The 27261-nt window shown below is 41.5% G+C and overlaps 1 protein-coding gene across 5 annotated transcripts; it reads right to left on the reverse strand.

Moving 5' to 3' along the window:
* On the reverse strand, nt 1-27213 carry Uspl1 (ubiquitin specific peptidase like 1). 5 transcript variants are annotated; one of them, XM_051205513.1, is made up of 10 exons: nt 27003-27209; nt 23896-24061; nt 23283-23411; nt 20584-21208; nt 17088-17201; nt 14142-14271; nt 10651-10776; nt 4624-4781; nt 1813-1983; nt 1221-1384 (listed from the first exon to the last, which is right to left on the reverse strand). In XM_051205513.1, exons 2-10 carry the CDS (start codon nt 23989-23991, stop codon nt 1362-1364), a joined length of 1572 nt encoding a protein of 523 aa, XP_051061470.1. In that variant the 5' UTR covers nt 23992-24061; nt 27003-27209; the 3' UTR covers nt 1221-1361. The 5 variants fall into 5 exon arrangements, with proteins under 5 accessions (XP_051061465.1, XP_051061468.1, XP_051061466.1 ...); XM_051205508.1 differs by having other exon boundaries at nt 1-1983; nt 27003-27212; XM_051205511.1 differs by lacking the exon at nt 10651-10776 and having other exon boundaries at nt 1-1983; nt 27003-27213.
* Nucleotides 27214-27261: the final 48 nt, after the last annotated feature.

A 27261-nucleotide genomic window follows, 5' to 3' on the forward strand; every position in this document is an offset into this window, starting at 1 on the left:
TGACAAAAACAAGGCTGAGGATTTTAATTTGCAGTAGGTCCCATGCTTCACAAGCAGAACCAGAGGGAGACCCAGTAGCTTACAGCTTCCCCATGGCTAGGACACAAGGGCGTGCATGTCATTTGACACTACCCACAAGTCACATTCTCTTGCAGCAGCGGTCAGTGTTAAACTAAAACGTTAACAACACTCAGCAATTCTCAAACAGATATTCATCAAAATGAGGTATATCTAATGTGTCATTTGTTAAAGAATTCAGTGCAGAAGTAGGAAAAAAATCATCAAAAATATCAGTCTTCATGGGACTCCCCAAATTCAAGGCTCTTATGCAGGCACTGTCTGTGAGTGACTGTAGCTCAGCTTCACACTGGTTTTTTTGGGGGCTGCAGTAGTTATGGTCCTGTTCCAGACAGATGTTCTGGGAAACAGCACTGAATTCAGCAGGTGTTGGTACGCTGTCCCCCACCTCCAAGTACCTCAACACAGGCTCCACACTTGCTGAGGGTTCTGACAGGGCTGGAGGAGAAAGCAATTCTGCTAAAATCTCTTCATGACTCTGGCTGTTGCCTGAGGTATCACCTGGAGCAGAGGTGTACCCAGATTTGTTGTCTGCAAGGTCAATTTGATACTGTAGCTCATTTAACAGATCTTCTATGGATTCACAGTCATTTGGAGACCCACAATGGGACACAGGCTCTGAATGGTCACTTACAGGGGTCCCACGGTTAGGGGAAGACATCAGAGCAGCTAGTTTCTTCTTTTTTGCCTTTAGTTTTTTAAGAAGTTTGAGCCGAAGCTTATGAACCTGACCTTCAGCTGCATCCCCACAGCTTGCTGGAGGGACAGCACTTTCACTGCTATGGGAACTGTTGCTGAGGGGAGCTGGGCATGAGCTTCCCTGCCCCTTCAACAGGGCTGATGAGGCGTTCCCACCAGCATGGGGCGGAGCAGCTGTGCTACCTGAAGGTGGAGAGCTGCTGCCTGCAGACAGCTCATCCACACGCTTAGAAGCCTTCTTGGACATCCTCTTAGCCTTCCGGCTTATAGTTTTCGTCTTAAAACCATCAAAATTATTGGCTCCTTTAACAGAGGGCTGCAAGTCAGTTACCGCTCTATTCTGAGCCAAAACACAGGGCGGCATAAATGCACCGCCCCTGCTCAACAGCCCTTTCACCCAACTTCCCACGAAAGCTTTCTTCTGATCTTCTTTCCGAGGCTGAGTCTGTGGTGAGCTGGCTGTTACCGTTTTAGAAGACGCTTCGGTTTCTCTTTTTCTCAAATTAGATGCCTGAGATTTGGCAGGTTGTGCGGGTTTTAGCCTCTCAGCTGAAAGTTGCAGCAACTGTATCTGAGTGTTCTTCTCAGCTACCATGGACTTCAACTCCTGAACAGGAACAGGAACAGGGGCATCAGTCACAGTGTTAGGAACTACAGTGTCTCCTGCCTGTGACGGTACTGCCTTCGGGTCTGTGCTCATAACCGGTAGGGCGACTAGCTTTCCTTCATACGGGTTAGACAATAAGGAAGTCATCAGTGAGTCTTGTGGTTGCAGAGAAAGTGCTCTGACAAGTTCTGCACTTTCTGCCACAGGTTTATCTTCCAACAGGCAATCTTTAGAGTCAATCTGAAAAACAGAGGCAGCTTCGACCAAGCCTTTTGTTCCTGAAAGTACACTATCTCCGTGAGCTACAGCTTGGACTTCTGGAAGAGTCTGAGGAGCGACTGGCGTATGTGTGGGGCAGGTGACTGAGGGTTCTGAGGTGGCAGTCCCACCCACAGAACACAGTGTTGGTGAAGCTGGCTGCTCCTCACCTGACACAGGCTGCACACTCGACTTTGAGCATGGAAGGCAGGTGGCTTCTTCAGTTGGTACCTGGGACTTTCTTTCCCAAACAACAATATGTATCTCTGATGCTGGCACTTCACATGTCATGTGCCTTTTAGCACAGGGACCCTTTAAGTCATCACACTCCAGCCAACTCCCTGGGAAGTAAGAAACAAAGTCACGGGTGAGACCTTCCCCACACCAGTCTCCCTTCCTCACAACTGTCACTCAGCACCACCAACAGCACACCATGAGGCCTCTGTCTCTACTCTTGTCAGAAGCTAGTTTTCATTTGATCACAGAAGCTACAGGCTATAAAATGCAGAAAATTCATGGCGATCTGCTAGATAGTTTCCATTCTTTATTAAATACGCACTACATCACAATGGAATCACCTTAACTTTAGAGCAGCCTAAAATACTCAACATCAGAAAAGAGTAAGTTATCCCACGTTCATGGCAAAGGACAAGTTTAAGGGCTGAAAAGGCTGCAGATCAAACGCTCCAGCTCTACAGGGAATGGGCTCAGGGTTCATCATATGGCAGCTTGGTCACTGACAGTCCTTTCCATTTGCATAATTTCAGGAACATGGTAGGTGTGGTAAAGGACATATGAAGCAGACTGGTACACAGGAGTAAGGAAGCAACTAGTTTAAACTATTAAAGGAGAAGAAAAAAAGGGACATTTCAGAAAGATAGCAGGACTGTGGAAAAACTGGAACCCTGTGTATTGCAGGTGGGATTATGAAATGGCACAGAAATAATCTAGTCATTTGGAGAATACACAGAGAAATTACACCAGGCTTTAAGTCAGCCCATCAATGCTCCCAAACACATTAATGGGGTCACTACTCAGGGTTAGAAAGGAAGGAAACTTGGCACACTGTAACAGAGAGAGAGAGAGACCTTGAAAATGGGCTTAATGAAATAAGCCACACACAAAAAGGCAAATCCTCTGGTTTCACCTGCATGAGGAGCACAGAGCAGTCACATTCAGAGACACAAGGTAGAACAGTGGCTGTTGTAGGTTATGGTTATGGATAAACACAGTCAAAGCACACTGCATACAGGCAAAATGTCACAAAGAAACCCACTGTTCTGCATGGTCAGTATAGTGTGGGCACACATGCATGCACGAATAAGGAGACACACATTTACTGGAATGGCCGAAGTCTCTACCACCACCAAGTATCAGCAATGCTGGGGACAACAGGAATTCTCCTCACTGCTTGTGTGAATGTAAGGTGGCAAATTTGGCCCCTTTAGAAGACAGCATGGCAGTTTCTCAAAAACAAAACTGCCATTTAATCTAGAAACCAAACTCCTTGGTATTTACACAAATAGACTACAAAGTTTGTATGTAATTGTAGCTATTTAAGCAGCTACTCATATCTGCATAAACATAGAAACAATCAAGATGGTTTTTAATTTGTTGGGTTTTTTTTGTTTTGTTTTGTTTTTTTTTTTTTTTGTTTTTGTATATGTGTGTGTAGGAGGGTACAGACCAAAAGACAACCTCAGGGGGCATTCCTCAGGCACTGCCCACCTTTATTTTGAAGAAAGGGTCTCTCATTTGCTAAGTAGCTAGGCTAGCTAGCCAGCAAGCTGCAGAGATCTGCCTCTCCAGCTCTGGGATTCCAAGTGTGCACCATCATAACCAGCTTTTTATACTTAGGTATTCTTGTAGCTTGGCAAGCAATTTGCTAATTGAGCCATTTCCCCAGCTCTCAAGATGTCTTCTCTTTAGGTGGTGAATGTACCTAAGCTTCAGTATTCAGATACAATGAATGGGATGTCACTTGAGAGACAGTGTTAAGCTTTGAAGACTTGGAAGAACACTAAGTCCACATTACTAGGCAGAACCAGTACACTTGAAAAGGCTGCCGTGTGTATAATTGAAGCTATTTAACGTTGTAGAAGGAGCTCGACTACTATGCTGCAGCAATTGAGATGAAGGCATTGGAGGAAGGGTGGAGGTGGATGACAGTGTTTTGAGGATAGAGAAACTACTCTGTATAGTGCTACAATGGTGGATGCTTATTGGCACAGTCACATACTTACTAATGCATACAAATGGTATGCACTAAGTGTGGTTTAGGAACCTCTTGGCAACAGTGTACTAGTATAGGTTTGCTGAATTAACAAATGCTCCAGTCTGGCAAGGAGGTACACAGTAAGGAAAGAAAAATAGCTAATACAAAAAAACAAAAAACAAAAAAACAAACAAAAAAAAAAAAAACCCTCAGTGGATGATCCATACACCAGGGGTACAAGTTAGAAAAAGACCAGGGTGGGAGGCAAAGTGAGAAACTGTCTACAAATACAACAAATGAGGTAAGAAATACAAGGAGGGGGCTGGAGACATGGCTCAGTTGTTAAGAGCACTCACTGCTCTTCCTGAGGACCTGGGTTCAAAATTCTCAGGACACACATGGCAGCTCACAACTGTCTTTAATTTCAGTTCCAGGGAATCCAGAACCCTCACACAGACATACATTCAGGGAAAACACCAAAAACACCAATGTATATAAAATAGTAAATCTTAAAAAAAGAAAAAAAAAAAAAAAAAAAGGAAGGAAGGAAGGAAGAAATACAATGAGGTAAACCTCTAGATACATAGCACAGAGTTACCACAGATACTCCAAATCACTTAAGAGGAAGAGGAGGGGTAGAGGAATTAAAGTAAGAAGACAGAAGGGAAAAAAAAAAAAGTTCAGATGAAGTCTATCTTTACAACAACACAAACCCCATGAGGCTCTATTTCCCACAGTCTGTGTCATAAAACATTTTGGCACTTACCATCAGCATCTACAATCCACGTTATAAAATGGTTATTTGCTTGGTACTGTATTACACATGTGACTTGATAAAGACTGCCTTCAAAATGAAATGCATAGTGCTGCAAATCCTTCCGAGGTAAGCCTTCCACGAAGTGCAGCATGAATATGGGTGATACTCTGTGGAAAAGAGGCACAAGTCAAACCAATTTCATGCCATGTATCTGCCATTCAGAAGACCATCCAGTCACACACAGGGCTAACTGCGCTAACTCTGCTCCAGCTCTCCAGATGTGTGCCTACTTAGAGAGAGAGAGAAGCGGCTCTAAAGAAGCATGTGACACTAAACCCTTTGGAACGGCACCACCAGCAGCTGGGAGCCAGTAAGACTGACAAAGACCCTAAAAAAAACTTGATCTACCAGCAGCCAAAGCTCACAGAACTATGCTGCAGAACCCAGCTCCTTTGTGTTTTATCAGGTGCCTAAAACAATCACTTCTGTGAAGTAGAAAAAGCAATAAGTAAAAATCTTATGGCTAAGATATTTAGACACTGACTTGGCCAATTTCTCCCTCATCTCAGGAAGTAAGGAAACCCACTAAATTCAAATTTACACTAAAAAAAAAAAAAAAACTTAATTTGTATGTAAGTAGAGGAAGAAAATAAAACACACTAGTTGATTTATTATAAACTACAAAATGCTCATAATTTCAAAAATACAATTTACTATTATAGTAACATCAAACTAGAAAAAAAAAAAAAAAACCCTACAGATGGGCCTCAAATAGCTAAATGTAACAAAACTCCTGGGGTTTAAGAAGTGGTGGATACCCTAATATTTAATCTTAGTATTTAAACAGATGTCAAAACTTCCTTAGCTTATCAAAATTTATTCAGCTGAAAATGAATCAATGTCCAAAGTGTAAGATTATTCAGACTGACAACAAATGAGATGTAAATTACCCCCTGTCAATTATCTTGTAAGAGAGTGAGTACATCCTTGAAACTGAAAAATCTGAAAGTTCTGTAAACTGCCTATATTACCACATTCTTTGTCCTAGTGCTTTGTTTTTTGTTTTGTTTGGTTTTTGAGACAGGGTTTCTTTGTGTAGCCCTGGCTGTGCTGAAACTTTCTGTAGACTAGGTTGGCCTAGAACTCAAGAGAGATCCCCCTGTCTCTGCCTCCCAAGTACTAGGATCCAAAGTGTATACCTCCACCACCCGGTTTGTCCTGGTTTTAAATATATGACTTAATTTACCAATCATAAGGTGTTACTGACCATAAAAAGTGCCAGTAAAGTACACATACTACCAACTGTTAGGACATAAAGTATGACAGTAAGACAGAGATTCTCACAGCTGGATAGGTAGGCCTTAGACTCGAACTCTCAATTAAAGCCTTGTATCTAGTTCCCTGGGCTTCACACATGTGACACATACCACTCCAAGTACCTTCTGCAGCTACTTACCTAAAACCTCATGAGTCTATCTAGAAAATGTCAGTGAGTTTGCATGTGAACAATTTAAGGACCGATATATAGGAACAAGAGTAAACTACGCAATACTATATATATAAGAGCACCTGCCAGATTGCATGCTTTTCATATATTCTATGGAATCTGAGGCAGTAGTTCAGTCCTAGTAAAGAGACAAGATGAACTCCACCTGCAGCTTGAGCTGTAGTGACAATCACATTCTAGATGAATGTAAGCAGATGCTGCAGAGGCTGCTTTGAAATCATGACAAGACAGTAACATCACTACTCAGAATGAGGGAAAAGAACAGACTCCACAAACTCAGGTGGCTGCTTATGCAGGCCCCTTGCAGAGAAGCTGAGTATGCACCTCAGTTCTCCAGACCTAATGGAGAGCAGTGTGTTGAGGAACCTCAGTTCTCTACAGGTCCCTTCCGTTTCAGCCACACAGGCAAACCTCACAAGGACCTTACCTGGGCCCCAGGTTCTCAACAAATGTAACACGAGTACACCCCTGGTCTGGTCCTTCTCTCCATAATCAGGGAAGTTCTAAACGACAAATCCCAATGTGCTTTCACACATCCAAGGTCATGGTGGCCACCATTGCTGGCACATGTCACCAGGCAGTGTTTGTTTTACAAAGGGTACAAGTTACAAGCAATGGCAAGTGTGTCCTCCACTCCTTGCTGCTTCTGAGTCTCTAGACTCTAGTGTCCCCTACAACTCCAAACCTCAGCTTGCCCCATCCAGCCTCTCAGGAACCTCATGAGCCCCACTTTCTCTTCAGGCTTCTTACTATCCCTGACTATATATATATATATATATATAGTCGAGTGTCAGCCAAGGAAAATGCTCAGATCTGAGGAGAACCAGTTTAGGCTCTATCACAACCACAGGAAACAGAAGACTCATTACTAAGAGTCATGGGCACCTGGGTCACAGAGGTGCACCTCTTTTGGAAGGATAAACCTCAGGAAAAGCACAGGGAATATATTCCCCAGGCCACCTAAAGGCAGCGTGAGCATCAATCCCTACCCACCAGCGACAGCCACATCTTATACTAAGAGCTGGATCACAAAGTTAGTTTTCATCAAATCTTCTCTAATAATTCAAGTCTTAGACAATGCAAATTTAACAATTCCATACCTGTACTACAGTAATGTCAGTTTCAGACAAAAAGAAAGGTCTGCAAACTTAATTTTTATGCCATAGTCCACTTTGTATCATTTCCAATCTTTCAGATGGATAAGAAAACACCTGAGTCAAATCAGCTGCAATTCAAATAATCAGAACACAATCTTCAGAAACACCACTGCCCCACAAAGAACACAACTGTTCTCTGGATAGTTCAGGAGCTCTAAAGCATTTTCTGCCAAAAAAATAAAGATTTCAATTAAGAAACAGAATCTTAGGCCATGGTGGCCGTGCCAGTAATCCCAAAATTCTGGGGCAAGGTGGGTGGATCTTGAGTCTGAGGCCAGCCTGAGATATATACACAATTCCAGGTCAGTCTAAGCTACAAGGCAAAACTCTGTCTCACCAGCCAAGAGACCATGTCTCCAAAAACCAAAACCAAACAAAAACCAAAACACAACCATCAGCAAGGGCCTGATATAATGGCACTTATCTCAACACTCAAGAGTTTGAAGCCAAGGGGACTCTAAATTCCAAGTCTAGCCTAGACTACACAATGAAATGATCCTGAAACACAACAACAACAAAACAAACATGAAAACAAAACAAACAGAACAATAAAAGCTGCTAAAACTGAAGTTAAAGTAGAATAATAATCTTGAAATGGCAACCTGGACCATTTGTGACCAGGAGTATACAACCTCTTAAGATTGTGGCAAGAGCTACAGGCTCATTTCAATAACTCAGAAGTCAAGTCTGAGCCTAGGCAGTCAGTGTCCACACATCATACTCAGTAGAATTCCAAACAACTCACTTATAGAGAAGTGGTGGAGTTGGACCCAGTGGGTATGATTTACCACTGGATTTTCCCAATGAGTGTGTATTATATATGTGGGTGATCTGAGACCAGGTACTGGGGGGAGGGGAAGGCTTAAATCATGAGATCTTAGAATGATACATGGCTGAATTAGTCTCATGATGAACAGGTACTAACCTACATATCTATGCTGGTTGGTCTGAAACTCACTATGTAGACCAAACTAGTCTTGAACTCACGAGAGTGAGTGCTGGGATAAAAGGCATGTGCCACCACATTTAACTGATGAATTTTCTCTTACATTATTCCTAAAATCTGTGTAAATTTTGTTTCTAAGTTCTACTAAATGTCAGCAAGTCAAGTTGTACTAATTTAGGAGAAAATAGTCTTATACAAATATCATTTAAATTTTAAGTATAATTTTTCATAAATTTAATTTACTTTTGAAGAAAATAGGAAATGTCCAAATTATAAATTTGGCTTATTAAATGGTCCACTGGAATTTAAAACACATTTTAAATTCAAACATAACTGTACCAAACAGAAAACATTTGCTGATCAGAGCATGAATCTCTGTAAGTAAAAGCAACATATTTATATAATTAAAAAATATTTGTTGCAATGCATCAATTAGCAGATCAAGCAACATAATAAAAAGAAGTATATCCTCAACCCCCTAGCCAGAGAGAAAGCAGATACAATCATCAGGTGCTTTACAAACACCCAGATGCTCAGGCAATCCCATGGAAGCATGCAGGACACCCTCCTGTGCACTGCTGCCTTTTACTGTCTTGGTCCCTGGGTCCCACACTATGGACTTCTGGGTAAGGCAGCAGCTCCTCCTTCCCACTCTGCCTCACTCAGATGCTACTGAGTGTCAGGAAGCAGTGAAGGACAAAACAAGTTAGTAGTCGACAAGGACAAAGATGAGAGCAAACCTGAAGCCAGTAAATATTTAAAAGGCAGGCAGGCAGCCAGGTGGTGGTGGTGGCACACGCCTTTAATCTCAGTATTTGGGAGGCAGTGTCAGGAAGATCTGAGTTCTGGTCTAGCCTGGTCTACAGAACAAGTTCCAGAATGGCCAGGGCTACACAATGAAATGTTGTCTTGAGGGGGATGGGACAGGATGACACAGGGTGGAGAAACATGACCTAGCACAGAAGAACGGAGGAAACAGTGACATGAGTATCACACAGCAGTCACAGCGACAGGAGAGCTCATTGTCCAGTCCCCCCCACCCCGAAATTCAATTATGTACATGCACCAGTTGCTATGGAGTGTAGGGGTGAGGCTCAGCCAGGGGATAAGAATGTGTCCTGTGTAGCAGGCCCAGAGAAAAGCCAGAGAAAGGAAACTGGAGAGAAGGACAGAAGGCAGCAGCAGAGTTTCCAGTAAAAAAGGGCCAGTGTGGGGTGGACCCATAGACTTGAAGCATTTAAGCCATTCAGTGTAAGAAACAAAGCAAATGAAAATAGCAAGACCTTCTGCTACTATGCACACCGTCTGACCAGCTAGGGAAGACATGTGTACATCAACAATACTGCAAATGTAATTCTGGCTTACACCATGTAAGCACTTAACAGTAGAAAGATGCAAACACAGGAGCCCCAGTCCCACAGTACTACATACAGAGAACAGAACCATTCGCTGACTGTAATTCTAGCACTTGCCAAGGGAGGCAGAGCGATGGTTAACTCCGAGCCTACCCTAGGGCAAACAGCAAGACTGTCTCTAATAATTTAATGAGAATAACCCTTAAGGAATATTCTGGGGAACTTCAGCAGAGTTGAAGGCAGCAGAGGTTAATGTCACTGGTTGCTTCTTACATCAGATTAGAGCTCATTCCTTTAGTGCAGTCAGCCTGAGCTAGAAGGCTCCAAAACACACACACCTAAGTAGACGGGTTTGTTCACAGAAAGAGTTCATGTCTAACAATCTCCCCAGTGTCAACCCATCAGAGGCAGCAACCACTTAGAACAAAACAGCTTACAAATACAATGAAAACACTTGCTCAACAGCAGCAAAAAGCTTGTAAGATGATGAAGAATCAGCAGGCTGGTATCTGGGAGAAGACAAACAAGGCAGGGCTGGAAAGATGGTTCAGTGGTTAAAAGCACTGGCTGCTCATGCACAGGATCCGGATTCAATTCCCAGCACCTACATAGCAGCTCACATCTGTCTATATCTCCAGTTCCGGGTTTTCTGACACCCTCACACAGACATACATGCAGGCAAAACACCATTGTACATAAAATAAATATAAATTTTACACACACTGCACTAGCATGACTAAGTAGTTCTTGAAATTCAAGAAGATCTAGAACTCTAATGACTTCAGGCACTTGACAGAAGAGGAAAAAAATTTAAGACATCCAAAGTGGGGGACAAGGATGGACACTACAAGAGAGGGGCCAACCCCACAGCAGCCTAACTATGGCACTTCATCTGGTACAGCTTGCCTACCAGTCAAAGCTCTTTAAAATGATAGCGTTTGACGGTTCATAAAGGTGCGTTCACTCAAACTTGTGAAAGGCAGACTGTAGTCACTATTTACCTTTCCAATACACTAAACAATGTAAACCCATCTTCATTGTAGGCTAAAAATTAAGTAAATTTAAACTCACCTTTCCAACACCATTTTTCTTATTTGTGATTTACTTTTGCAACTGTTACATGGACCAAAATGCGCAGCATTGAGTGGATGCCACTCAGGAACAACATTTGTAAAGGTGACCAGACTCTTCAAACACCTACAAAAACAGGCACAATTTGAATCCACTTGTATTAATTTAACACATTCAACTGCTTACTTGTGCTTCCTTTCCCAATCATGTATTAGTACAGTGATACCCTCTCCAGCCAAGCGGGGAAACTGTGGAGACTCCACACTGACTGGATTTTCAGCTATGAGAAGCACAAAAGGGTGATGGGCAGCTTCTCAGGACTAATGCCACTGATACTTCACTCCAGAGAACTATCTGTGAGGCCCCATTGTGTACACTGGACATTTAGGGTCACTCCTGGTCTCCACTTTCCACATTCCAGGATCACAGCCCAGCGGCAGCAACCAGTGTCTCTAGACACCATCAGATACCCAAAGAGGAAGCACCAGAGACTCTTGTGAGCATCACTTCTCTAAGGATGTCCAACTTACAGCTCAGTGTACATAGTGCAACAGGCTGACAACAAAGAGGATGGTATTTTCAAATACATACAACTTAGTTTTCATATCTATTAGAAGATAATCCCTTGTAGAACACTTCTACTTTTACACAAGTTGTTCAAGTACCACATTCACTTTAGTTTGACAGCATAGTCAAGATCTTTAACGGTGTAGACTAAATCTCAGTTGCATCAATTTTAACAAAATATTTTAATTAAAACAAGTATCATATTACCAAAGAAATACAAGCTTTTTCCCTCTAAGTAACAAATAATATCGGCATATGGTACGTGAGCAAAGAAAGCACTGACAGTTAACAACTGATCAGTTTGCAGAAAAGCTAACCTTTTAAATGTAAAGCAACAGACAGGTTGCTCTGTTGCCCAGACTGTATTCCACATGCATCATTCTTTATAATAATATTAACTAAAGACTCCTAGCTTTTAGATAGTAAGGGTTTTGTCTCAATTAATGTTATGTTCCATGTGATGACTGACATTTCTGAGCACTCACTGTGCGTATCATTAGGCACTGAACTTGGCACTCTCCTGCCAAACAACTCTCAAAGGGCAAGTGTTCTAGCCTCTGTACAGACAATGAGTAGCAGACAAACTGGGGTCTGAATTAAGACCACCAGCCTCTACAGACCATGTTTTTTATCCTCCCCACACTGAATCAAATAAAAGCCTTACACTAGCACAAAAACTGGAAGCACTAAAATGAAAGGACTAGCTGGACAGCTTCTGTCAGAGCAAGCAGAAGTGAGGATTTGTGACCTCCACATACATTGATTAAATGCCACCGCTTAACTTTGACTCTAATTGCTTTTATTTTTAGAATGAAAGATTACTCTAAAGAAACTTTAACAATTACTTATTGCGTGTGGGGGGGGGGGGCGTTTGAGACAGGGTTTCTCTGTGTAGCCCTGGCTGTCCTAAAACTAGCTCTGTAGACCACGCTGGCCTCAAACTCAGAGACGGCCTGCCTCTGCCTCCTTAGTGCTGGGATTAAAGGTGTGTGCCACCACTTTGGGCTAGCAATTACTTTTAAAGAAATAAAAACAAGGTGCAAATCAAAGTGGTTGGTGGCTTCCCCTGAGCACTCTCTGAGATCTGTGCAAACACTGCACAAGCCCACTTACCATCTTATATACAAAGATGCAAAGCTGCCAAAAGCTTGCATTGACTGCTGAGCCACTAGCCCTCTCCAGTGAATTCATAACTACTTTCCTAAGCAACTAGTCATCTGAATTAGCCACAACAGAAATCACTCCCAATGGCTAGGTGAGCTCCTGGCACACAGAACACACTCAATGAAAAGCTGTCAAAGCACTAGGCTGTGAATTCTAGAAAAGCTGTAATTAAGCTGATTTTGATCATCAGCTCTGTTTATAGTATTAAAAACACAGGTAGTGATTAGGGAAGTTAGCACATTGAGCCACAGAGGCAAGAAACAATGCTAGAGGTCTCCTGATTCTGCAACTGATGTTGAGTTCCTCACTGAGTTACCATGAGAAGAAAATCAGACCACTTGTACAAATCAATGGAAACTAGGAATAAAACACTCACTTGCTTATCCAAATATTTCCAGTCATTGTCTGAATTTTTACCCTTTCCTAGCAGTTTAGAGCAACTGATTAAGAAGCCTTCATTCCCTATAGCATTCTTCCAGACTCACCTCTATTGACTGTTTCTTACTGTCCTGAACACCCTTGTGAGACCATGACCATCTATGTCACAATTTCCTCACATCATTTTACCTTCTAACTGATGAGGCCTGGACTAATCTCTACTGTAATATTCTGAAGCATGACCCGCAAGGCAAGTCTTTTTTTTTTTTTTTTTTTTTTTTTTTTGGGGGGGGGGTTGAGACAGGGTTTCTCTGTGTAACAGCCCTGGCTCTCCTGGAACTCACAGAGATCCTCCTGCCTCTGCCTCCTGAGTGCCAGTTTAAAAGCGTGCACCACCACTGTCAAGTTGTTTTTTCGAGACAGGGTTTCTCTGTGGCTTTGGAGGCTGTCCTGGAACTAGCTCTTATAGACCAGGTTGTTCTTCAACTTACAGAAATCCACCTGCCTCTGCTTCCCGAGTGCTGGGATTAAAGGCGTGTGCCACCACCACCTGGCCGAAGATCATCTTTTAACAGGCAGCTAGCATCTTCCCTGGTCTGCTAAGGAGAGGACATGTCAGATAAGTACTTACTTACCCTCTGACTGCTCTCCTGAACCAGAAAACAAGAGTTAACCTTTGCTGGCTGCTACCATAGACGAGGAGCAGCCCCACAACAGATGCCTAAATCAAACAAAAGCTTTGTCTCTAACAGAGGGTAAATGAAACAAAGCTCCAGGGACTTGTAAGCAGAAGCCCAGCTAAGAACCTTCCAGAGAATGAAGGGTGCTATTCTCATTTGTTTCTAACTTTCCACTAAAGAAACAGAAAATGCCTTTGGCCATTTGGAGCTAATTTACAGTAGCAAGCCAACTTATAGTTTCTTGTGTTACACACTGTTCTTTTAGCTTTAGTGGGGAGAGTTTTTAAGATGTGGAAGGCAGCTATGATTCATTCCTCCATTTGCAGAACTCAGAAGGCTAGGGCAAGAGAGGGTAAATTTGAGGTTAGCCTGAGCTACTTAGCAAGACCCTATCTTAGAAAAAGGAAAAATAAAAAAAAAAAATGTGTTAAGATTCAAGACATGGGGATAGATGTTCTACCTCTACCATTCTGGATCCTAAGGCAGAAAACGTCAAGTCTTGACCAACCTGGGCTACACAGCAAGTTCTGCCTGGGCTATACCATAATCTTGTCTGCTGGGTGGGAGTGGGGTGGGGGTGGGGGTGTTGAGGGTAGAAGTGCCAAGACAGAGTGCACTATAAGTGTAAAAAATGTGTTATTTAAAATTACAGTGTTACCAACTATCTCAGCAGAAAGAATCCATTAAAAACCCACAACTGACCTATTTTGATACTGGTGTCCACAATGGGAACATTCAAAATTCCAAGAAAAAGAATATGTAAAAAGCTTTTCAACATGGGTTTCTAGTTTTAACAGTGCAGGGAGAGCAAATACAGGACTTTCCATCTCACCTGCAAAAGAGAAAAGAGAAAAGGAGAGATTAGAAGTTGGAACTGGCAACTACAAAAAAGAAACCCAAATGCTCAACAGTGTCCTTCTGCAAGTTTACAACCCCTATGTGTGAACACGGCCTGGCAGGGTAAGTCAATCAAGGTGGACATGGACAAGGAGAGCTGTTCAGCTCTCCAAACATAGCCAGCATAAGCTCAGCTCCCATGCTAGCCTCTTTTTTAAATATCATGAAAACATAAGACAAGAACATATGAGACTCATATCACCATCCTCTCAGAAGAGGAAAGTGTACTTTAAAACTAAAACCATGAATATGGTTTGCTACAAATACTCAATGTTAGTGAAAACATTAGAGAATCCCATCAGAATTGGTCACAACCATTAAAATACCACTTGTATTCTGATACATCAACTCTACAGTGGAACAGATTTGATAGACAAGGGTAAAGGATCAACTATGAACCTTCCCACTTATCTCAACCTTTAGTCCAATCCTTGTATAATTAAACTCCTGCCATTTTAAGACTAGAGATGGTGGGGATTCTGTTGTCCATAAACAAAAATGGAGCTGTGTTAGCTTTGAGATCAAGGCCATTTAATAGGCAATCCTATTCTTACAGCTGGTTTCTTTCTTTCTTATCCTCAGGGCTTACAAAGCCCAGAAGACAGACCACAGACAGCTTCCTGCCTCCTCCCTGGACCAAGCCTACCAGAAGGTAGACAACAGGTTTCATTACCCAAGATTGTGCTATAAACATCTGCAACCACAAAGGCTACTTTAATAGTCCTCTTTGTGATATGACTCTATTGCTTTTTCTCTTGTTTTGAGACAGAGTCTCAGTATGTAGCCCTAGCTGTCCTGAAATTCACTATGCAAACCAGGCTGCCCTTGAACTCAGAGAGATCTGCCTGCCTCTGATTCCCAAATGCTGGCCTGCCTCTACTTCCCAAATGCTGGGATTATAGGAATGTACCATCATGTCTGATCCTTGCTATTTTTATATAAAAATGTAAGTACTTCTTATAAAGAAAAATAGAAACCAGCCTCCTAGAAATGACAACTGTATGAGTTGTGGATATTTAACATACATTTGTGATTGAGTCACCAGACTTTAAATCTCAACTCTGCTATAGCCAAATATTAACTAAGGCGGTAAACAATTCATAACTAACAATAGCACTAAATCTTCACATTTAACATATATTATAAAATATATATATGTAATATATCCATACACATCCATACACACACACACACACACCACACACATTTTAAGCAGTGTCTCACTGTGTCATTCTGGCTGTTCGGAACTCATTATGTAGACCACACTGGACTCGAAGGCACAGAGATCCATGTGCCTTTGCCTCTCAAGTGACACTAAACCTGACTTCTAATACATATTTTAAAATGTGAAGAAATATTTTATGTCAATCTGTCATTAGGTGTTTGTACACAAGCATGCACACCCAAGTGTATACACAGCATATAAAAAGTTAATACAAATAAGAAAGGGTAATAAAAGAAATTTGTCACCCCTTTAATTCCAGCACTTGGGGGGCAGAGGCAGAAAGACCTCCTGATTTACAATTTAGTTCCAGGACAGCCAGAGCTGTTACACAGAAAAACTGGCTCAAAACACAATAAATATAAATAAACAAATAAATTTTTCTCTGAAAACTAACAGGCAGTATATAGTAATGTACACTTGTAAGTCTGACTACAATTGGCCTAGGCTAAAGATTCATGAGTTCAAAGAAAGTATGGCAATTAGTAACACCCCACCTCAATAAACAAAACCAAACCAAGATAAAAAAAAAAAAAAAAGTTTTCCTTTTCATAACACTATAAACCCCGGAGAGACCTGGACAGAGATGTTAGTTAAAACATTACTCTTACCTCACTCTGCTCCCATAGTGGACAGAGCAAGTCTACCCTGTGCTCCTTTATTGGTGAGAAAGATATGGCAGGATGCAGACATCCTAAAGAGTCACTGATACCCTTTCTTCCTGCTATCAGAACACTAAACAATGGTCCCAGAGAGCTGGGATTCCCTCAGGAACCTTGTGCTGGTGGGAAGGGAAGGCTGAGGCTCCAGCACCTGACAGACAGACAGGAGCATTGACACCACTTGACAACTTGCTAGGCCACCCTGCAGGAAAAACTTAAGCCCGCAAAGGATGGATCAGTGATGGGCAAGATGGTTTGGTTATGAACCTCCTGCCCTCACCTAAAAATGATGTGGGGACCCTGAAGGTCACTGCCCCACTTTACTTGTTCCTCTTCTAGATGTGGGCCAGAGTGAACAAACAAATTTCTTTTCTTGACTTTTCACTCTTTCCTGCCCAAATGGCCTACTGAACAGTGATGGCTGAGTCTAGCCTGTTGGAGCTCCCAGGAGCTGGACTTGAACTTTAACAATTCTGGTTACATGTGCATGATATACTAAGGTATCCTTGACCAAAACGGTGCCACAGGTTAGTCTTGTGTTATGCAGCTTAGATTTGGTTTCAAAGTTCAGAAGAGCCAACTATATACCAACTCTTTACACTGGATTAGACTACCAGAGGAAAGTAACCATGAATGTGAACCCCAAGTGTTCACCTGGCTTTGAGAATGCGAAAGGTGAACACCAGCCTGCATACTTACACAGAACAGGCATGGACAACAGCGATGTAAAGCAGTGGCAGTCTCCTAAGTAAACTACCACTACCCAGATTCTCTCCCTAAAGAATTATACACCAACTACTAAAATAATGCATTTCCTTATCCATACATATTTATACAGTGGATCAGTCAAGCTCCACAACTACTTACCTAATGTGCATCTAAGCTTCGGCTGAAGTTTAATAAAAATTTCATCTCTAACTCCATTCAGGCAGGTCTCTATCTCTGCAAATATTTCTGACCTCAGTTTTTTACAATCTTCACCTTTAAAAAAAAAGCCAGAACATTATCTCATTAATTCATCTTTACAGAAAAAAAACTGAGATAGTAATAAGAGTTTATCAGGACATTTTGCAGAGAAAAAGAGCAAAACACATGTCTTAGCATGCTATGCCTCCCCTGCAGTATCATATATTCCATTGACAACTGTCATCAGCAGAGTACCATTTGCCCTTACTACCTGGATGAAATCCCAAGGAAAGCCTTTCTCAAAAACATCAGATGCAGTAATAGACACATGTTAGACCACTGAGTGCTTGACATTCCAGTTTGACTTTGGAAATCATTCCTACAGCTTCATCACACTCGAAAAATCTTACATTCTTAATGAAATGAGCATTAGACAAGACTTGTGCTATATGTTCCTGTAAAGTAAAAGGAAGGGAGGGAGGGAGGAAGGAAGGAAAGAAAATTTACATTTACAGAATAATGAAGGCCACATATAGTTAACACGATTAGGAAAACTCTAATTATTCTGTATGTGGCTAATATAAACTAAAGGAAAAAAATTAAAATTTCAATATAAAATTTTGCTCTTCTCAGTGAACGATAACCTACTCAGCACAAAGGTTCTTGTAATAATATAAAAAAAGGTAACCTAAAGGCAATAATGCTTGTGGAAAACTGTAAAGCCCACAAATGACTGTGCCATGAAAAAAAAAAAAAACCTCAGTCTCAAACTCAAGTTAAAACAATAGGTCTTACTTAACAAAAATCATAACGTTTAAATATTTGTGCCCAAAGGTGGTTAAGGAATCTGAGATCTATTTTTCCATGTAATAAAAAGAAAAGCAGCTCTCTTTCCCACTGTTCCTCTGAATGGGCAGGCAGAACTTCCCTCCCTCCCTCCCTCCCTCCCTCTGTTTCTCTCTTCCTCCTCCCTTCCTCAATAAAACTTACTACCTATGAAAAACAGAGGACAGCATATTTTCAAAATTTTTCTTAAAGCTTTATCTGTATGTGTATATTGCTGATTGTATATATGCCTATCACATGTGTGCAGGTAACTGTGGAGATCAGAAGAGGGTGTTAGATTCCCTGGAACTAGAACTCCAGGCAGATGAGAGCACCATTTGAGTGTTGGGAACTAACCCTGAAAGAGCAGCCAGTACTCTTAACTGTTGTGTATCTCTCCAGCCCTGAGAAGCTACCTCAATAATCCTTTTGAAAAGCCACTCAGCAAAAACCTTTAATATGCACTCTTTTAGGATACTAATCTGTAAGACATTCAAAAGCTGCAAACTCATAATGGCAAACACAACAGGGAAGCAATGCACACCACCCAAACAAATGTCCTCCAAATCCCCCATTATACCTTTTAGTATATTAACAAAGAAACACCTACAATGCTTGGGAAAGAATGCTTGCAACAATAGCTAGTCTGTCAAAGAATAAAAACAAACAAAAACCAAAAAACCAATGTGCAAGCAAAATCAGATAACACACAGAGACTTCAGAAAAATCTCCAAAGATGAGGAGTGTTGCCTCGACAGATATGGGACTTTAAGAGCCACAACTGAAGTGTGGATGCAGGGAGAGAGCAGGTGATCACACCTGAGAAGGATCAGGGATATGACAAAGATGGCACTGGAAATTGTCTGAAAATGAAGAGACATGAAATGAAGAGAAAATGAAAATGACGTCATGCCCACCTCCCGCCATGTAATAAAAATGTGTAAAAGAATTTCAATGTTAGAAAGGAAACTATGACTTCTCAAAGAAAGAAAGAAGTGTTGTTGGTTTTTGAGACAGGGTTTCTATGTGTAGTCCTAGCCTGTCCTGGAACTCGCTCTGTAGATCAGGCTGGCCCAACTCACAGAGATCCACCTGCCTCTGCCTCCTCAATGCTGGGATTAAAGGACTGCACCACCACCTCCTGCCATAAACTATTATTTTGAAGTAAAATACATGCTGAAAACTAGGAGAGGAATCACCAACATATATCTGTATAAAATAGCAACAAAGATATAAGAAAATGCATACAAATAAGAACAGAACTGGTATTTCATAGAAAGAAGGAGGAATGAAAGCAATATATACACAAAGGGGCAACAGATCAATCTCTTCCATCTTCCAGTTCTGAGAGGCAAAGCCTGTCTGAAACCCTTTTATACACTGAGAGCAAAACTCTGTGTGAAAACCTCCCAGAGAATACATGGATTGGTGTCTTATACATTACTGGAGTAGTACTGACACTGCCCACTGACAGCTGAGTGAACATAAAAGTTGGCCTCTACACTAGCAGGTCCCAGCATCCCATTCCCAACCAACCACAGACTGAAAATATTTAGAAGAGAAAAAGAGCATCTGTACTAAACAAGAAGACCTCTTTATCATATCACCTATACACTATAACCAGTATTTGCATAGAATTTACATAGCATTAGGAATAAGTAATCTAGAGAGGACTTGTAATTCATGGGATGAGCTTAGGGTAGAGCTGTCCTAGCATGTGCAAGGTCCTGCGACTAATCTCAGCACCACAAAGTAAAATAACATCGAACATGACTTCAACATGGGCAACCGGTCTACATAGATCAACCCTAAGTTCATTAAAATGGGAAGTATACAGGACAACATGCACTCCTATTATACATGCAATATGTCATTTCTTAATAGGGGACCATGTATCTGCAGGATTTCCTAGAGCTAAGCTTCCACAGACACCAAGGGAAGACTGTACTGATGTGTTTCTTCTATTCTTTCATTCATGCACTCACTCATTCCGTGTGCCTACAGGGCAAGTTGGATGCTTTTGTCAGGAGTCTCCTCCTTCCACAGTAAGGCTTCTGGGGACTGTCAGCAGATCATCAAGCTTGGTGGAAGCACTTTCACAGGCCTCAGAATGCTTTAATGCTTTTTGGGTTGGAAGTTATGGTTCATGAGCACCCTATTTTGGAGAAATTAAAGTAGGGTGCAATGGTGCAAGCTTATAGTCAAGCATGCCAGAGGCTAAGGCAGCAAAATATAGACACTGTCTCAAGTTCAAAACAGAACACACCATTTGTATAAATAAATGTATGTACACACACACAGCAAATTCCAAGGATGCCCACATCAGCTACATATCCCTGCCTATCAAGCCCAAGGCAGTGGTGGGAACTACAGGTGATGGTCATTTACTACATCATTCTGGTTGTTTCACTTTACAAACTTCAGATCCGACTGACAAATTCTATGATGGCCACTATCAACCTGATGAGCTAAGACATACAACTGCCTCTTTCTTCTTTAGTGGCAGCTTTGGTGCTGTAACTGGCACTATCCCTAGGTTCCCTGCCTAGGTCTCTATATAGAAAAATGATTTTTCCACATGTTGGAAAATCAACATTGACATCTTCCAACTAAAAAAATACGTAACACAAACCTGTGACACCATGCAAGTGGTGGGTGTATAGAAGCTTATCTGCTTGATGGTATGTTTCAAATAGCCTCCCAAACACACACTCCTCTCTCGAGCACACCTCCATCACAGTGTTCCTCAGGGTCTCCAGGTGCACCAGGGCCGAGAGGATACAGTCTAGCCAGCAGAGTGCCTGAGAGTTTTTCCACTGGACACAGAGAGTCTGGCAAAATGATAAACATCTGCTCTCAGATGGCATTTCCAGCTCAGATCCTTGACTTTGGGGGAGGATTGCAGAGACACTAACTGTGGCAGGATCTTCTGTGGTAGCCATGTCCATGGCACCAACTTCCAAAGTCTCATTCTGCTCCAAGGAAGCAACTGCCCTGACATGATTCTGGTGACCAGTGTTATCTGGTAAGTTTGATGAGGTGTTACCACACACTGTTCCATTACATTTAGCATTCAAAATCTGTTGTCCATCAGTGATCATGTGATTTCTAATCTTTTTAGAATGTACTGGAAGAGGTGAAGACTTAGCATTGGTTTCCAATCTCTTTCTTTTTTGAGGCTTATTTTGAGTGTGACCATCTTCCGAATCAGGCGAAATTAAATTAGTAAGTGATTCAGAGCCCAAAGGATAAATGCACTAGAAAGGAAAAATAAAATTGTTAAAAAAAAAAAAGAAAGAAAGAAACCAATCTCAATAATAACCCTCAAAATCAGATGGTTTTAACTTAGATTCCTGTGCCATGAAAAAGTTTTAGTATTCATGTATCTCTAACAACCTAATTTCAAAAAAAAAAAAAAAACCTAGAAGTAACTAATGAAAGTTTGCTCCTCCCTAAAGAATATTTTCCCTAGTTAATCATCAAATCATGCAAGCCTGGCATAGTGATACATGCCTTTAATCCCAACACTTGGGAAGTAGAGTAATGGAGGGGGAAAGGGGTCTCTTTGAGTATGAGGCCAGCCTGGTCTATATGGTGAGTTTCAGAACAGCCTGGGTTACATAGAGAAATGGGAGGGGGGGGCTTTAAGTTGCAGTAGACTAAGCTAAAAGACTATTTTGACTTTAATAAAAATATATATAATGTCAAGTAAATAAAAACTTTCAACAATGTAAAGAAACACTATTTGTGCCATTTTGGGAGAGAAAATAAACGTATAGCATTAAAATTGGGAAAGTTTGGTTACTCTATGTAATAGTCCTGGCTATTCTGGAACTCACTTTGTAGACCAGGCTGGCCTTGAACTCACAGAAATCCACCTGCCTCTATCTCCTGAGTGCTAGGATTAAAAGCGTGTGCCACCAGGACCGACTGGAAAAGTAGTTTTACATAAAAAGATTTGCCAAGTACTTTCTATCTATCTTATATGTTCTAAGATCTATTTTTATTATCCTTACTTATGTGTGTCTATGTCTGAGTGAATGTGGTATATTCGGATGCCCAGAGGTCAGAAGAGGGTATAGGGTCCCTAGGAGGTAGAAGTCATAGGCAACTATGAACTCCCTATTGTGTGTGCTGGGAGTGAACTCAAGTCCCCTGAAAGAACAGTACTTCCTCTTAACCTCCGAGCCATTGCTCCAGTCCCTGTATCCTGTATTTGAAATAGGTTCAAGGGCTTACAAATAGCTCATTTAAAACATGCCTTCATGCCAAACATGGTGGTACATGCCTTTAATCCCACCAACCTCGAGGCAGAGACAAGAGGATCTCTGAAATTCAAGGTCAGCCTAGTTGACAAAGCCAGTTCCAGGACAGCCAAGGCTGTTACACATGGAAACCCTGTCTGTCTTGAAAGGTCATAAATAAATAAGCTGTGCCTTCAACACAGGCATGGTAGACTAGTGTCCTGCAGCAAACTAAAGAGCCACACCTCCCACCCTCAGTCTTCCAGTCTGTGCTCAGCTGTTCCAGCTTTGGAGGGTTATCAGGACACATGAGACACAGGGAAGCCTGCTAAGTCCTGTCACATCACACTGGAGCCTCAGGAAGAACTCAGATACCCAAATGACTGCCTGTACCGAGCTCATCATCAGCATCAAGCACTATGGCTACCACTTGGTTGTTCCAGCAGACACTACTGTGTTCTGTGTCCTCTAAAGTCACTGCTAATGCCTCTGTTGTCTTTAGGATCAGATAGGGACCTGTGAACTGGATTGCAAGCAGGTAAAATAATGGCCTTGTCCTCTTTGTGTGGTTTTGTTGCCAAGTGACTAAAGCTTAATATAAACATTTCATATTGCATATAAAATATATATTTTATGGGATTAATATTGGTTAATTGTTTTTTTTTTTAACTTTATGTTATGAGTATTTTGCCTGCATATATGTACATGTACCCAGGAACTGGAATTACAGAACTGACCCACCATGTGAGAGTGGGAACAGAACCTGGGTCCTCTGAAGTGAGTTCAAGGACAGCCAGAGCTACATAGTGAAACCCTGTGTGTTTGGGTTGGGGAGTAGAAGGCATAACTACTATATGCCAAAAAACTTAATAAGGATCCCCACAAGGTTAACAGCAAGGAACAATAACTTAGGAATCCAACTGGAAAATAGCAAACCATTTAAAATTGTTTGTCAGAGATATTTAAAAACTGATAATACCTATGTATACAAAGCCTGTATCTGAAAAATACAAAATGAGTAAAATTTAAACAATGAACAAAAAGCAGAAGGCTGAAACCTATATACCATATAACATTAGTACTTTACCTGAAGATCTTCACACAAAAAGATAGATTCTTGGAAGTTAATCTGGTAAGTTTTTAAGATGTTTAGCTTTCCTTTTGCTCTACAGGCAGGGCAATGCCCATCTGTTGTAACTTTAGCTGAATCATAATTCTAAAAGAGAAATAAAACAAATTAAGAGACATTCCTAAATTAAGTTACAAAAGTGTTAAATGGAAGGGAAGGTAACCAGAAAAAAAAAATGTACAATTTCCCACTAAGACTCTGGCAAAATTAAACAATAACAAACAGTTATTATCCAAATAAGACATTTAGTTTTAAATATTAAATTTTGAGTTAAAAATAGCATTAGTTTCATTCCTAAGAATAAGGTAACATTAACTGCCAAGGAAAATACATATAGTCCATATTTTCAAATAGAAAGTCTAAGATCTAGGCATCACACATCAATAACAGAGGTAAACAAATTATAATAATCTTTCGCCATTGCTGTAAGATTTCCGTGGAAGACAAAATTTTTTAGGACTTCATTCATAAAATGAAATTTAAAATTTTAAGTTTCATTTATAATTTAAATTTCAAATACAAGAGGAAAATAAACCAATTTTGCACTGAGGCCAAAAATAAGTTCACTAACTTTTCCCAAGTACCCCAGCTTGGGGAGTGAAGATATCCCTATATCAGTCCCCGGTTCAACCCGTGGCAAACCATTTCCAATCTTCAGAGACTCCATCAATCCGAGTCATTGGCTAATTTATGTCACTTGGAACATGCCAATATCACTAAGGATTTTTCAATGAATCCTGGAAAAAAAAATTCAACAAGACAATTAAATAAAAATCCTATTGACTCTAAAAAGAGTTTTGCTATGTTATAAGACAGACATATTACATATATTTTCAAGCTACAAATCCTTGGATAAGCAATCTAAAACTGTGATCTTGAAAGTACCTAAACATATTTAGATATTTACAAATGGACAAGAAGGCAGAGTGATCACAGGGTGCATTTTCCTAACATACAGAAAATTACAACTTTTCATAGAGGCAGCAAATGGTTAAGCAAGCTAGTCAATTAAGTCTTTGAGAACCTAAGCTTTTCCCTTCATATGCAGTTTGATGAAACCAGGCCAGCATTACAAAGAACCTGAACCTAGCAAAGAAAGAAAAGAACAAATGAAGCACAAATTTTATACCTTCCTAAAGTTTTGAACCACTAATTCTTCACTAGTTGGGAACACTGTTTTTGTTTGAAAACGGGGTCTCACTAAATAGCCCTGGCTGGCCTGGAACTTGCTATATATGTAGACCAGTCTGACCTTGAACTCTGCTTGCTTCTGCATCCTAAGCACTGGGATTAAAGGCCTGCAACTATTCTAGCAGAATACTACATTTAAAAAATTACCAACAAAATATTATGCTCTTTGTAAATGATCTGTATCAGAACAAAATTTAAGTTCATCTACAGTACAAATTACATGTGATATTTGCATGCACTGAGTATAGTGCCACAGACCTGACCCCATTTGGAAAGTAAAAATTCTTAAGAAACAGCAACACAAGAAAAAAAATGCTTAAAAGATAAACCAAAAACAGTTTAAGTATGACCTTAAACTACAACAAAACCAGATCTAAAAGACCTTTAGGCAGAGACAGGTTAACATTTAGCCATGGAGTTGAAACCTCATGCATACATCTTGCCAAAACCTAAACTTTGCCTGGTCTACAGAGCCAAGTTCCAGGATAGCCACAGGGCCATACAGAGAAACTCTGTCTCAAAACAAACAAAAAGATATATACACCCACACAAATACATATATGCAGTGTGAAAGTCTGTGCCCACACCTGCAAACACAACACTTGGGGGGGGGGGGGAGAGGGAGGAGGGACAAAGAAAGAAGGACAGAAAAGGGAAAAGAAGGAAGGAAGGGCGAGCAGTATTAGTGAATCTCAATTTCCACAACCTTTAGCTGGTTCTAGTCATAACCTATTCACAAAAAAAAAAAAAAAAAAAAAAAAAAAAAACTGCAGGACATAGGAAAGTCAACCTTAATGATCCAGAGAGGTAAAAGCCTATGCTATGAACCTAGATTTGTTTTAAGAAGTGAAGCCATGCTAACACCTAAGTTACAGTTAGCATGTGATGCTGCTTCATGCTGAGGGGAAATAGACAGTGCACCTTCTGTCAGTCTACATTAACTCTCAAAAGAGAAATCTGCAGGCTCCTCAATAAGTTGTTGATGAAAACTTTTTATGTACCTAAGGATCTAGGAAACTGTTTGGAATGGTTCTTTCTCAATATGGCAGTAAAAATGAGAATCCTTCAAACCTGTTCTCCAGATCCTATCATCCACTATTTCAATAGGAAGGCACGGCACATCCCAGCATGGTGGTATACGCCTTTAAGCCTTTCATCCAGCACAAGGATCTCTGAGTCCCAGGCCAGGCAGGGCTACATTTTGAGACCTTGTCTAAAATAAGGGAGGGAGCAGGATCCAGCAAGATAGTGGTAGAAACACGAAACAATAATATTAAGACACTCCCCCTCAGCCAAAGATTATTCATGTTTAAAATACCAGAAGTAGAGCCAGGTATTGGTGTTGCACGCCTTTAGTCCCAGCACTGGGGGGGACAGAGGCAGGTAAATCTCTGTGAGTTCGAGGCCAGCCTGGTCTACAGAGCTAGTTCCAGGACAGGCTCCAAAGCAATACAGAGAAACCCTGTCTCAACCCTCCCCCCCAAAAAAAAGCCAGAAGTAGGCTTTTCAGGTCTTGCATTCCATCTTATATACAAAATCCTGGGTTAGTTCTTACACTTCAATTTGTCCTGTAACAACTATTTCTTCTCCAAAAGTAACCTGCCCCTCCCTGTATGATGCCTAAAATTTTGGCATCTTTGGGCTTCCAAACACACTATAAAAGTTTGACTGTGTTACTCTCAACTCTCTCGTGTATGCACAGTGGACGATGCCTTGGAAATGTTTGAACCCGTCTCTCTTTCCATTCATATCACTATCAGAAGGACAGCTCAGATTCAAACCACCTACTTAATCCTCCCAAACAGCTCAATACAACCTAAAGGTTATGACATGAGCTTGTTACAAGGGGGAGAAAAACCAAGTTTTCCAGCCTTCGTCCTTAGCACTTTTCCTCACACCCTGCTCCCTTGCTCCCTTCAAAGTCGATAGGCCACGGCATTCCAGAGACCCTAATGGGAGTTATCAGCCTAGAATGAATCCAGTTTGCAGGCAATCACGAGAAGGATGTGATTAACTAAATTTAACTCACTGCATGTGGAATGTGGAAACTTGTAATAGGTTTTCGAAGAAGGGCCTTGTACCCGTCGGAGCATATGAACTGTCAAAGGCAAGGCCAACAGACTTAAATCAAAGGCAAGGGGTCGGCTTTCAAAGTTCAGTTCTGCTTGGTACCCAACCCAGCTTCCCGAATTTGAGACCGACAGGGTCACGCGACGTGAGCTTCCAAAGTCAACCAGGGGAGCCCAAGGGGCGCGGCGTTCCGTTACCCTGCCCATCTCCACGCTCTTCGTGGGGCAGACACAAACTCTGGTTTCTATTCAGCGTTTACCTCTTTGAGCCCAAACGGACTCTGATCCCAGTCTGCATCTCCATCCTTCCCACCTAAACCTTGTTCCAGCCCATCCTTTCACCGTGCTAACGACCCACCCCGGGCACTCCAGCCGTCCCAATTCCTACTTCCAGAGGAAATTACTTTCTCTCCCTTACCGGCCTGAAGCGCGCCTCTTCTTCGTGTAGAATCGGTCCGAAATCCTGTTCCAGCTTGAGCTCCACACCATCTACCCGTAACGTTCAACCCACGTTCCCCTCGGACGACTCCACCCCCACCACCGTCTCCGCTAGGAAAGCAACTTCCGCTTGGGCGTCCGCAGCCAAAGAGCCTCCCCCGTAACACCTTCCTGAAGAGCGCCCCGCTTGAAAGCAGGAGGGTAGGGCAGGGGAAGGAGAAGACGAGAGCACTTCCGGC

This window comes from Phodopus roborovskii, unplaced genomic scaffold (assembly GCF_943737965.1).
Source record: "Phodopus roborovskii unplaced genomic scaffold, PHOROB, whole genome shotgun sequence".
NCBI lineage: Eukaryota > Metazoa > Chordata > Mammalia > Rodentia > Cricetidae > Phodopus > Phodopus roborovskii.

Bases quoted from the DNA above. Each gene is read 5' to 3' on its own strand.
- Uspl1 (XM_051205508.1), bottom strand. From the start codon at position 23,991: ATGGAGTCTCTGAAGATTGGAAATGGTTTGCCACGGGTTGAACCGGGG. The intron at 21,209-23,282 runs GTAAAGTACTAA...TTTCCTTTCTAG, and splicing joins TTTTGTGTGAAGATCTTCAG to TGCATTTATCCTTTGGGCTC. The intron at 10,777-14,141 runs GTCAGTTGTGGG...CTGTTTTTGTAG, and splicing joins GGACACCAGTATCAAAATAG to GTGTTTGAAGAGTCTGGTCA.